Source organism: Sebastes fasciatus, chromosome 7 (assembly GCF_043250625.1).
Source record: "Sebastes fasciatus isolate fSebFas1 chromosome 7, fSebFas1.pri, whole genome shotgun sequence".
In the NCBI taxonomy this organism is placed as follows: Eukaryota; Metazoa; Chordata; class Actinopteri; order Perciformes; family Sebastidae; genus Sebastes; species Sebastes fasciatus.
The window spans coordinates 19,016,371-19,030,449 of NC_133801.1; the positions used below are offsets into that span (position 1 = coordinate 19,016,371).

The window sequence follows — 14,079 nt, forward strand, 5'->3', positions numbered from 1 at the left end:
GCAGTCATAGGCTCAATTAAAGTTGTGTTCAGCTGTTAGATGAGGAAAGACATTATACCCAGGAACTTCTGGTATGAAAAATGCGAGCTGTCACAAACACACAGCAGGGAAATAGCAGCGGCCAACATCATTTGGCACAACTGGACTTTATGAAGTGTCCTACAAAGCAATGGGAGCAATGACCTCATCCCTCATGGACCACCGAGCTCACAGCTAGATCCCAGTCAATAACAACCACAGACAGTGAGGCTCTTTATCCTCATTCACACAAAGCAAATGAGGGTAAAAACATTCCAGGGACACAAAACACTGACTGAGCACTCTCTCTCTCTCTTGCCATTCACTTGGATCTTGTTGTTGCAATATCAAGCTGTCTATGAGACCCGATCCCGACAGACTTTACTGTTTTTCAGAGGCTGTAGCAGGCTCAGTTAGGCTAAATTGGCAAGGGAAAACTGGCATGTCCATTTTCAAAGGGGTCCCTTTACCTTTGACCTCAAGATATCTGAAGGAAAATTAGTTCAATGGGTAGCCGCAAGTCATGCCCACTTTATGATAATCCCACGCAGTTTTTTTGCATGCAGTACAAATTGGGTATCACTGTAAAACTGAGACTCTTGTGGATTTGAGTATTCATGTGTGATGATGTTAGTCCTCTTAGTAGCAATTTCGTTGTAGTGAGACCAATTTTTTAAATTTGACCTGACTGTATAAAATTACCTGTGGTGACCTCTAGGATAATCACAGCCTCATGAAACTTTACAGCCACAAACTAGAGACCTAGAGCATTCAGAGGATGGATGGCTTTCCTAGGTAGATTGACAATAAGGGGGTTTCTGAACACGCCACGCAATCGCCAAAACATTAAATTCTTGCAGAAAAAGTTTTTGATACCAAATCACAGCATAACTTTTTTTATGGTGTTCCTCAATGTCTTGGTGTCTAAATGTAGTTTTTTGGAGGGATTTTAGACCATTTTTTTTTAATCAATTCTCGAGTGGTAAAGAAAATTGTTAAAGTTAGCACCAAATCCAAATGGTATCAACCCAAAAATTGCTGCAACAAGTTATGAGACATAATAAAGTATGGGAATGACCATCATATACTTCCATCATAATGTTATAAGCACCTATACACTCTCGGAATTAATTTTGACTAATTGATTAATTATTTCTGATTTTTGACTAGAACAACTTGGCACACAGTGCTGAGCAGCAAATTAATGTCCAGGTTCCCAGCTTTCAGATGATGTACACCACTTCTATGTGACATCTACTGTTGACCTGCTATCTCCCCTTAAACCCCCCCTGTACCCCCCTAAAAAAATGTGGGTCTCAAAGGGTTAAGAAAGGTCACAGCCAGACACTTAGACAGAAAGTAGGTAACAATGATGAGGAGTATGAAGACCACTCAAAATCAACTTGTAGATGAGAAATAAAGCTTGTGTAGAATCCATTGTCCAGCTGCTGTTCATGCATTGTGTGTCAGATTAATTAGCAGAGCTTGGAAACTTCATTGTGTGTGTCAGCTTTTGAGAAAAGATAACAGCTGTAGACGCAGTATGTTTAGATTGAAGCTGGACAGAATGTGTGGAGTTATTTCTGTGACGGCTTACAGACAAAGGCTTTTCTATGGCCAGACTCCAACTGCTGGATGCCACAGTGTCGTATTTCAGGGGACAACAGATACAGGCAGCACAGCGCTGTCACTGATTAAACACTTTCCTCTTTATCTCCCTTTGCACAATATATCGGCCCATGGCTCCAGTCTTTCTTCTGAGGTTATCTCGAAAGATGAACCCCACTTCAAAACTGCACCGCGAGCTAAAATGAGTTTCTAGTTTGGCTATGCTAACTGTTTTAAAACTTATTATTATGTACTTTTATACCAGTACAGTGACAGTATAAATGCTGGACGCAGTGTCCTTTCAACAATCTTTATTATGTGGTTTTATACAGTACTCAGAAAGTCCATCCAACAGGAATTGTTGAAGAAGTTGATCCTTGTGTTTCCTCTTATTCATTCATAAATATTTAATCAGTCATCTTCTCCTTCCTCTTATCCTTTTGTTCCTGTTTGTAAGCGATCAATGATGCCAAATTTAGGAAGATATTTATAGCACTTTCCCTAACAAAGTTACAAAGTGCTCTACAAGGAAAATACAACAAGAAAGTAAAAAACACATGCAAGTAAAAACAAGAAATGAAGGGTGAAAACAATAGACGAAACCATAAAATGAATGTATTACTGCATAAAGACATGGAAATTACTGTAATGCATGTGATAGTATACTATAATTAAACAATGTATGTGCTGTCCTTAAGGAGCTCTCTCCAAATCAAATGCATTACAGCGAGACCTTGAACCAGATGAATGACCGTCACTGTCTCACAGTCTGTGTACGCCCAACTCCAGCTCCCTGAAAGTAAATAAATGAGTCCCACTGTCATATGTGGTTCAGACATTTCCGTGCACATCTGATTTACTGGCACTGCAACTGAGTGACGTGATGAATCGAGGTCATTCCACTATCACAGAACTTGGTGGTGCACAGTCAGTCAGCTGTATGCTGCTGTAGTGTACTCCATGTACCTATTGTTATGCACTCGAACATTAATTTTGAAAGACAGCTGATTTATCAAAATATTCTTGATTGCTGTTGAGAATCATGTGAATCTATTTTGTTGGAAGTGATGAAATCCGCTCTTCAATTGAGAACAGAATGCACTTAATCAGCACTGATTATGGTAAATTGTGCTGTTGTGTAATTAGCAATGAAGATGATTAGATTTTAGTAAATTCCCCCCAAAAAAAAAAAAAAAAGCAGATAACAAAAAACCCTGATGCTTATCAAGAGATTGGGATCAAAAGTGAGATCTCAAAGCGGCAAAACTGAAAAATTACAATTTATTTGTCAGACAGCAGTTGCACAGGAATGAAGGATTTTAATGGAAATGACTTTATTGGACTTACAGTGAAACATCTAATGATAATCACTGCAGTTGTTATTTCTCTTTAGATCTGACAGACGTTTCCGTACCAGGAACAATGTGGCATCATTATTGATGATGACAAACCCTAATGAATGAATGATTATAATTTAAACTGCACTGCCACAACTAACCATAATGCATGTTGATGATGAGAAAAGAATTGCAGAGCATGAAAAAGATCTGCAGAAGATGTGTAAAGTTGTGGCCGAATGGTGCTGGAAGTGGAGACTATAGATGCCAGAAGTGTAGTTACTTTCAGTGTAATGTTTATGATGCTCGGCACAAATTGTTCCTCACTTATAAGATGGTCTGTTGATGTTTGGTAGAAATTACAAACATATTGTCTGATGAAAAACAACTACAGTGTACTTTTGTAAAGCAGAATTTAACTGAAAGTCAAAGATCTTTGTGCGTACAGTTACATTCAGGTACAGTACCATTAGATAGATGTCCATTTCATGTTTTATTGTTCATTATAGGATGATTTCAGGGCTACACTTTTTTTAAAGAGATCCTATTATGCTCATTTTCAGGTGTATACTTGTATTTTGAGTTTCTACAAGAACATGTTTACGTGCTTTAAAGTTCAAACAAGACTGTCAAAACCGAGTATATGGCTGGACCGTGTACGGTCAGTCTGTGAATTTTTTGCTAAATTGTTATACAAATAGTCAGTGGTCATGTCTATAATGGTAAATCAAGTACTACATGTCCACCAAGTCTGTCAAGGACACTAGGGGGCGCGCTGCTCCACTCAACCAAAGAACGTATTTTGCCTCGACTCTGACTTAACTGTCCGTTCAAGTGGTGACGTACCGTATAGGCTACGCCACTGCTGAATCTCGGTTAATTTTAGAGCTAGATCGCCTAGTTTGACAGCTTGGTCCAAGTTTCGTGAGCCGGACGTGTGGACGGGCTCATTTGTATAAAGGACTCTTCCCCGCCTTTTCATTTTGAAAGAGCAACGGCCAATGAAGAAAGTCTAACACTCGGCCGACCAATCGTGTAGCTTCACCTCTCAGTCAGTCACTTAGTGACAGACTTTTGCATTTGCAGGGCTTGCCCTCTGTGGTCCAGCCAAAAACACTTTACGTTTCTCATACCGGCTGTGCTGCAGCACCTCTTTTCCCCCTCTGTCTGAAACGCTCAGTTTGAGCTCCTTTCGAGCTGCACTGTTGTGATTGGTCAACCAAACCAAACTCTTTAGACTCAGCTGCATCTTCTCTCTAACTAGTTTTGTTTGAGGGCGTGCCAAACTAACCGTTGTACAAAATGTGTTACTTGGTGACATCACCATGTTATTGGAGAAAAGGCAGGACTTCAAGCAAGGCATTCAAGCAGTACAGGAGCAGTATATCTCTGGGGGAGGGTAACTCCCTTTGGTGTGGACTTTTGGCTTTGTAACTTTGCAGACCTTTTCACATGCACAAAAAACTTTATAAAACACTAAAGGAAAGGGGAAAAAGCACAAAAACATAATAGGTCCTCAATGTCCTTAATTTCTCATGAAACAGAAAAATGAGCAGCGTTTTAAGAAGGAAATCTTTTTGTGGTATAGTTTCTGTCGGGCTTTGTGCAGAAGACGAAATTCTTTGTTTGCAATGTAACGTTACATGTAAGAATGTTCTTTTCTGACAAGCGATTCACAACTGCAACAGTTTTTGGTGTCTTACATCACTTGTACTCTATGATACAAGAAACATTACATAACTAACTAAAGTGAATAAAACTGTTGTGCATCACAATTATGCAAGCATGAATGAACTGAGCAACAAGATGTAAAACTAAAAACAAAGTTGTAAAAGTGTAACATGAGAAGTTTCCTGCACCCAGTTTAAGGTTTCCTGCCCCACTTTAAATTATACCCATATGTTACTCCAGCCAGTAAAAACCCGAGGTTCATGAGACGCCCAAAAACCTCCCATTTCCGTTCAGTCACAGACGTCTTTTTTCTCTCCTCTGGCTGCTCGCACATAGCTGTTAGTCTATACAACCCCTCAAACCACACCCATTGATGATAAAAGGGTGTGGATCACAGCCACCAGCAGCCATTGGATCCAGACATTGGCCAACAAAGCATAACTCCTATCCACTTAAAGTGAGACCAAGAGAGAGCCACTATGGAAGGAGGCCAGAGCCGTGCTGTGGCTCCATCCTACCTGGGATGGTCCATCTTTAACACTTTGTGCTGTTGCCTTCCTCTAGGGATTGCTGCCATCGTCTGCTCCTGTCGGGTAGGTCAACATCAAACTTTTTTTAATCTTCATCTGTTGCTTTCTGCCCTAAAATGCCCTAAAATCAAAAACTACACAAATTACTTGAAATTTTCTATAATCTTACATAAACTTTAATGTTAGAGGCATCAAGAGGCTGTTTTGTCGTGACTAAATGGTGACTGATATGTGCTCATTATGTAACCACTCCGATTAATTTTGCATGTATATGGATATACTTTATGTTCCTGCTCCGCTGCACAAGATTAAACTGATTTCCTTTTCAGTGCTTTTTCTCTTGATGACAGATTTGTTTCAACTCTATTTGATGATTTAATTTCCTCGCTCAAACACATTTTTTTCCCAACAAATTAATTTTGATGCTTTTGCTTTTTAAAGGCCCAAAATGCAAACGCTGTCGGAGAATCAGCTCTAGCTGCGGATGCATCAAGGACAGCCAAGATCCTAAATGTCATTGGACTCGTCTGCGGAATAATTTTGATCATCATAGTCATCGCTCTCAAAGCCACTAACATGTAGTGAAGACAACATTGATGATGATGATGATGATGATGGGGCCTGGTTTTTTTTGCCAGCAAATGTGTTGGAATCTCAGCAAAGCTTTTGTTATGATGAACTTTCCCCTCCCCCCTACACAGGATAACTAAATAGAAACAGATGTCTGCATGTGTGCGCACACACAGGTTGTACCCATGTTTGTCTTTGCATGTCTTTTAATGTCGCGCCCATAAAAACATATAATGCACTGCTTATGGTGATGAAAGCCAAAACAACATGTATGAAGGAGAAAACTGTTTTGTTTACAAAAAATAAAAATTGCAACATGAATATTTTTGTGATCAGTTATTACAAGAATTGAAGCGGAAATAATGTTCTCTAATAATGAAAAAAGAAAAGTAACTTTTCATTGAATAGACACAAAGGTGTTGTAGACACATTACCTAAAATGGTCTATAAAGGCTGTTAATTGCTGTTATTTTTGTCTCACAATAACAATTACTTTATCCAATTACGTGACACATGATGCAAAAGAAAAGAACAAAGTGTACAAGCTTTGCTTCTCAACTCATATTTTGTCAAACTAATATAATTTGGTAAGATTAACATATTTTGCTTGACAAAACGATGCACATTTGATTCGATAAACATTATGATCAAACATTTTTCAGGTTGGAAATAATGTTTTGAAGTTGTTTTAGGGTTCGATTTTATTTCTTGAATGGATTTGTATTTTAAAACGTACATATTTACATATCACACTAGTATGGAAGCATAAAGGTCTCTACATATGTTTTGACTTTGCCTTTCTCTGTGGGACAATAATAATATTATAATATATATATAAAATAATATTTTTGCATTATGATTGTAACACTTTAGAAGTAAACTGTGCCTTGTGGGAGGATTGTGCGTCCTTCTCATGTGAAAAACAAAGTTCTTATCACGCAGAGAGTACAATAATATGCTTATCTCCATGGATGAAAGGAAATTCCTGTCATCAGATAAAAGACTTGTTGTTTCCGTCTTGCAGGAGATAATTGATTCTGTAAAACATCTGCCCATCCTTACATCTTGTTTTTCTCTCCGTCTAAAAACTCAAGAGAGAAACTGCGCTTCATCTCTAAGGTGTGTCCCTCCTCTGCAATAAAGAACTGAGTCATAGCATTTATATATTTTGGGGGGTTTTCTTCTCTTTCAAATAGAAGATTTTTCATCACGCTTCAGAGCTCTTCTCTCTCAAAAGTCCTTCAAGATGGGAGAGCAGAGACGTTTCTCTGTGCTTCTTCTGAAGATCCTCGACTTCCTGCTCGCATAACCACAAACAGATGCACAACAAGAGACAGTTGGGTTACTCTCCGATTACAGATAGTCTCCTGTCACTCTGTTTCACACAATACAGACAGACAAATAAATTAAAGAACAAGAAGAATGATCATAATTAGAGGAAATATTCTGTTCTTACATCTTCAGACAGCAACCCTCTGCTTGGTTTGTGAAACCTGTGAAGCAGGAAGGAAGCGTGGGAGTCTGACAGAGTCCCCTTTAAGACTCCTGAAGAAGGGGCCTCTTGGTCCTGAAACAACACACACAAATTGGCTTCCTGTCCAGAGGAGGGCACGCACAGTCTGGCCTGAAACAGCTCCCCCAGACATTCCTGCAGTATCTGTGAACAATTACACAAAACAACAATATTTAAACTAATGTCACGCACATAGAAGACATCAAACTGACAGCAAACCCCTAAATAATCGCTGGAATTTCAAAGGTCAGCTTTAATTGTTGCTAAATTTGAAATAAAAATGTACTCTCACAACTCCATTATCCCTTCATGCACACTTTGAGTGTTTGTATACCTTGAAGAAAAGCCTCTGGAAGGCAGGACTGGAGTCAGAGCTCATGTCTTTAATCTGGACATGGGACAGACAGTGGAGCAGCAGCAGGGAGAAGCCTCCAACTGACTGGAGCCTCTGGCGACGGACAAAGAGCGTCTCCTCCGCCTCCTGTCAACAGGGCAGTCATTCACAGCAACACATTACAGCTGCACAAAGACACACATGCATCATTCACTGATGAAAAGCGAGCACTGTGCCGCATTGATTTCCACGTACAAGACAATGTGTCTTGCTATTTGGAAGGACATTAAAGGATTAGTTTCCCATTAAAGTTTTATGATTAAGTGAAAAATACAAACGAGGAAATGCAACAAATGGATGCTAAGAGGGCAAGAAGAGGTAGAGCCTTCACCAATACAAACGTCATTAACTTCTACTGGAATTCTTGTTTGCACTTAACAAGGATAATAATAAGGATAATAATAAGGATAACGTCTCCCATTAAATGCATTAAATTCTAGATGGCAGCCGGAGTTGTATGTTGTGCAAATTAAACCGATATACTTCAAATATTGCAAACTCTTAATTTAAAGCCTATCTGCAGCTGGTTTCCTAGGAGGTGTGAATCTCTCTAAAGGAATCTGAAAGAGCGCAACCTGCACCAGAAACAAACTTTATAACCCCTAGCCCTGCAGGAAACCTGAAGGGTGTGGACTTGTTGGGTATTTACTGAGGGGTCTTTTAGTCTGACCTCTCTCCTCTGTGAGCAGAGCTGGATGAACAGAGTCTTTTGTGTCCAGAGATCAGCGGGGAAGAACAGGATGTTCTCTAAAGCCTTTCACTTTTGGGACTCAACAATGAATTGCCCCTTGAGGGCTCCAAAAAAAAGAAAAAAAAAAGATTTAGCAGCAGCAGATAGACACAGCGAGCTGCTGTTGTGGTGTTGTCTGAGCTCTTTCGGTTTTGATATTTAGGAAATGAGAACGTTTGGTCAGAGTTCAGATGGAGGTTCTGGTTCATTCAACTGTTCCTTACTTTCTGTACCATTCCCTCATTTTCTCCTTTAACAGTTTTTCCTGTAGTGTTTTTGATTTTGTTAAGTTTTTTGAAAAGTCTTTATCCTCTTTATTTATTGTCACATAAAGTCTCATTTACAATCATCGTCTATTCATGGGTGGGAGAAATATTCAGATCATTTACTTAAGTAAAAGTAGCGAAACAACACATTACAAATACTATGTAGAACTATACTATGTAGAGCGGTGTTGAATAAATTATGTTCATATTCACCATCTATAATGTTGGGAACCAGTTATGCTGCCTGTTCCGGGTATGTACTAACATTCTCCAGTGAGGTTAAGAACTAGTCACAAATACACACCACAAATACTTATTCTGGATCTATACTATATACCTATATTTATAGAGTGGTGCAGGGATGACGTATTTTTGTAGGCCAACCAGGATGTTAGCATCACCCTGGGTTCCCTCAACAAAAAGCCAATGGAATTGTTCCATTGGGTTTTGGATTATTGCAGAAAATAAGCTCTGTGGCAAACAAACATTTATGATACTTACACGTTTTGTTCAGCAAGAAAATCTTCACAAATGAACACCACTTTTATGATATTTGAAGCGTAAATGCAATCGCCAGAGCAAAGCTAACGTTAGGCCATAGACGAACTACACTACGGTCGCATGAGCGCAAGTATACACAACGAGGCTGTAAAGGCGGACGAGTTGGCATGATGACATTTAGTAGTCTCATTTAGCCACTTGTTAGCAACAGCCTTTTTTAAGAAATGCAAAAGCTTCAAAATTCATGAGTGGGGTATTTACTGACGTATTTTATATCATAGAACAAAACGTTAAAATCTCTTAAGCTTGTGTTAACCACAGACCTTATTTCAGGCATCTAACTAAAAACCCATTAAAAAAAAAAACACAGACTTCCAGATGAAGGAACTAGAAGTGCATAAATGCTAACTCATTTCCGGGTTTTAGGACTCATTCCTGACCCACTCTGGTATCAACAGAATACACTTTGACAGGCCACAACCCAAGCAGACGAGCAGCTGCATACCATACTTTTTTTCTGGTGGATAATACTGTTTCAGCAGAGAGAAGGAAATTCACGATCCCAAAAGCCTTACAGAGTTGAACAGCAGAATACCAATAACATGCTTTATAGTGGAGGGAGAGTTTCCCATGAACAATAGGGACAGCAGAGAACATAATGTACTCTAAATGGACTATAGCAAGAGTGCCAAATCTGAAGTCATGCTGGTCTCAGATGAGCCAGCACTATTTCACAACATTTACAGAGTTGTTTCAAACTTATATAGATTCTTTATGAGAGCACTATTGCATGCTTACAGTACAAATGTTCTTCTTAATGATTGAGAAACAGATTTTCAGAAAACCTGCAGCTTCAGCGTGTGAAATGCTTTGATGCTTGAGCTTCCAGATAACTAAAAACTAATCTCTACAGCTTGTTTCCGTTTTAGATGGTCTTATTTCCAGACCTCAGTACCAGACCACAGTAGACTCTTGTTTTCACAAGTGCTTTGCAGTGAACAGTTATATCACCCTTCACACAACCAGATGGAAGTGCAGCCAGGCAATAATGTCATCTTAAAAAAATTCTATGGTATTGGAAGTATTTTTTGCAACCATCTCTATGGTATTTTGTGGGTTTCATTTAATATTCATTGCCTGCTTTATTGGTTTAGGTGCATCACTTGTGACTTTATTAGTCAGTTAGCCACACATAATATTGAGCAATTGCACTCAATTGTGCTGAAACACATAAAGAAAATATCAAATTACACTTTCACAGGAAAAAAAAGCTCGAAGTTTACCTGATAGAAGAAGGAATTTCTGAAAGCGTTGTTGAAGTAGTTGTTGTTTGGGAGACTCGCTGCTATCTGAAGTGAAATGGCTGGAGTCTGTTGGAAGAGAGAACAACAATCCAAGCCTTTTTTATTAGACTACAATATTCTTATTGAAGCCACAATAAAAATGAAAAAATATCTATATACAATATGTGTGTGACAGGGAACGACATCTAGAGAACACAACAAAAACAATAAAAGTGAAAATAGTATTTATTTCCAGATGAGATTTAAGGGATGATATTAGCCTGAATTGTTAAGGAAGGTCAGTATGAAGCTCCAGAGCTTTCGAGTCACCTTTGCTCAGAGATATTTAGAAGCTTTCCTGCTTTGAGCACCTGCCTGAGTACTTCAGGCTGCACGGAGGCTCATAATAAATTAAAATTTTGAAAATAGCTTGAGGCCAGGCCACTCAAAGCCTCAATTAAACAGTAAGAGCAATTTAAAAAATTAATAAGGTTTAAAATAACAGCACCAACCAGTTTTCGATTATGTAACGTATGCATCAGGAAGAGTCCGTGCTGGTAGACCAGGAATTCTCTGGGGTTGAGGACCGACGGGTCCAAAGGGATCAGCTCTCCCTCACACTCCCACTGAGCATCCAGGACGTCTACAAAACTCTTGCCTCTGTCTGGAAAAAACACACAACATGACGGTTGCCAGGAACTACAGGCCGTTAGCTACTGTATACTGTCATAGCTGTTAACTCATTGAAATTCGTTGTTTTTTATGAAACATATGCCACCGGAGTGATTCGTTTAGAGGGTTAGCGTTACTGTTACCTTTTTCTACCCACTCAAGTTTGCAGCTATGACTTTATTTATTCAACACGTAGCCGGTAAAACATTACTCAGACATAACAACAAAACATAAAAGTAGGTTCTGGGTTTTTGGAGTGTGAACCACAAATCTGTCAAATTTGTTGTTTTGCAAGAAACAACAACGTAGGAGGTGTCTGGGTTTGATTTCAAGTTTTTTTCTGGCTGTTCAACAAAAAGTCCCAAAAAGTAGCACATCTTTTTGACAAATACTTGAAAGTAATATATTTATGTGTTACACATGCAACTAATTAATCCTAATAGTGTTATTGTAAGAATCTCATCATGCTTGTGTTTAGCAGCTTTAACGTTTATTATGTTTTTTAGTTTAGGGTGTCATCATGCTAACATTCGCTTATAGAGAGGTGAAGTCCCTCCCGTTCCGGTGGACCCCATGGGACCTTATTTAGGAATAAATATGAATGGTAGTCAACGGGGAGACATCATTTTTTGATCCTGTTTGAATTGTGCCATGAATCACACATTTTTATCAGCTGGAAAGTGAAAGAACGAGCGAGAACTGTTGCTCATGTGAGTTCATCCCAGTACGAAACAAACAGGCATCGTAGCTTCTGCGACTTTTGGGTGTGTAATCTTTCTAATGATATATTTTCACAGTTTTACAACAATCTGCGACTTTTGTTGATTTGCAAAAAAAAAAAAAATCTTTTAAATTGACAAACATCATATGTGTAGTTCATGGCGCAATTCAAACGGGATCAAAAAATCATTTGTCTCTCGCCGTTGACTACCGTTCATATTTTTTCCAGAATCAGATCCCATGGTGGTCCACCGAAAGGGGCGGGACTTCGGCTCTCTACTGGCACTAGACTAAACAACACAAAGTTCAGCTGAGGCTGGCTTCGTTTTTCAGGTCATAACCCAAAATATTGGACAAATTTACAATTTGATGATGAACCTGAAAGTTTCATGAAAATCCATCCAAAAGTTGGCCAGACATTGAACTTAAAAGCAAAAATGTAAAACTCATGGCGGCATTAGAGTAAAAGTCAGGGGATCACCAAAGTCAGTTCATCCTCTGGGGACCGTGAATGCCTGTGTCTAAATGTCAATCCATCTAAAATTAGTTGAGACTTTTCAGTCTGGACCAAAGTGGTGGACTGACTGACTTTGCCATCCCTAGAGTCACGCTGCTAGTGTGTCCAATAAAAAACGCAGTACACCACGATCTATTTTTACTGCATCATTTACCAGCACCTCAGTAAAACAGATCTGACTAAATTAAACCCTGAGTCCCAGAAGCCAAACAAACTAACATATGCCTGAACATTTGAGGTTGAGAAAATTACTACCATCTGGGCTTCATCAAGGCTCAGGAGAGCGGTTAAAAAAACATGTAGCCAGTGCTGAAATCTATAGAACTTCCCCACCTACCAGCGAGCCCTCCTCTAAGAAGCCCTGCCCCACAGGTCCAGCCCTTCAGCTGCAGCTCCGTCCCCTTCAACAGCTGAAACAGAGGAGAGAGCTCCAGCAGCTTGGTCCATTCCTCTTCTGGGGAATAAAAGCAACATGGATGGATAACGTTAATGTGGCACGCCACGTGTCACACGTTCTAACTATGGGTTATTTTACAGCATGATGTCACCTGGAATTGCGGGGATGGAGATGCTATGTGTAGGCTGAGCAGACTCTTTCATCGGCTGGCTCTCTGTTTGGAAATCAAGATTGAAATGACTCATTATCATTGAGGGAATTGTTTGGAAGGTTTGCATAGCTTAGCACAATGACTGGCTCTGTCCGACAACAAAATCCACCGACCAACACCCCTATAGCTCACTAATCAACTCGGTTTACCTTCATTTAATCCATACTAAAAGTGAGGAGTAAAAAAGACAAGATGAAGAGTTTTATGGGCGTTATGTGCAGGTTTATTTCTCGGGCAGAGGCAGTGACTTTCTGGAGTCTCTCTCACGGTTACAACAAGACTCCAAGAAGTCACTACACATGGCCAAGTCATTGTTGTAAGACCACAACTTTTTTTACACAAGATTAAACAAACAAGATATAACGTGTCAATGTATTCTCAACAACACCAACAAAACCACTTAGGTAGTTTTAGGAAAAGATCGTGGTTATGCCACGTCTGGTGCGGCGTAACCACTTGCGGTGTGGGAAGTGGTTACGCCGGACCGGACGTGGCATAACTTAGGTACGCACGTTTTGTGACAAAAACTACTTAGTAAGGTTCAGGAAAAGATTGTGGCTTGGGTTAAAATAACACCTGAAGTGGCGTAACTTACGTATGGAAGTTACGTGACAAATAAATCAATGTTAACCTCTGGTTTCACACAGGATATGAACATCACTCTCCTGTAGCTATATTTTAATCCAAACATTGACTTATTTGTCACTTAACTTCCGTACTCAAGTAATGCCACTTCTGGAGTTTTTCTAACCCAGACCATGATCTTTTGCTAAACCTAACTGCGTAGTTTTGTTGAATAAACCTAACTAAGTTGTTTCCTGTGAAGACAGAAGTTTATTTTGAAAAGACTATGCATGTAATAAGCGGAAATTGACATGTGTTGCTGGACATTCCTGGGAAAAAGCGCCAAAAATGAGGAATAACTCTTTGTAAGATATCATACGAACCGTTGTATTGAGATACATTGTGTTAACTAGTGAGCTTTAGAGGTGCCGTTTTGGATTTTGGATTTTTTTGGACGAGCCAGGCTAGCTGTTCTCCCCTGTTTCCAGTCTTTATGCTAAGCTAAGCGTCTACTGGCTATAGCTTCATATTTAATGTACAGACATGAGAGTGGCATCAATACTCGCATCTACAGTAA

The 14,079-nt window shown here is 39.4% G+C and overlaps 1 protein-coding gene across 1 annotated transcript in view; it reads right to left on the reverse strand.

The window, feature by feature from the left end:
• Positions 1 to 5,922: 5,922 nt before the first annotated feature.
• The window catches only part of LOC141770937 (uncharacterized), a 28,249-nt gene continuing 20,092 nt past the window's right edge, over positions 5,923 to 14,079 (reverse strand). The window contains exons 28-34 of the mRNA XM_074640788.1: positions 12,879 to 12,941; positions 12,668 to 12,784; positions 10,934 to 11,085; positions 10,422 to 10,508; positions 7,582 to 7,728; positions 7,191 to 7,391; positions 5,923 to 7,031 (exon numbers count right to left, since the gene is read on the reverse strand). Of these exons, the coding sequence (XP_074496889.1) occupies positions 6,942 to 7,031; positions 7,191 to 7,391; positions 7,582 to 7,728; positions 10,422 to 10,508; positions 10,934 to 11,085; positions 12,668 to 12,784; positions 12,879 to 12,941 (857 nt within the window). The 3' untranslated portion in view covers positions 5,923 to 6,941. The remainder of the gene's footprint in view (positions 7,032 to 7,190; positions 7,392 to 7,581; positions 7,729 to 10,421; positions 10,509 to 10,933; positions 11,086 to 12,667; positions 12,785 to 12,878; positions 12,942 to 14,079) is intronic.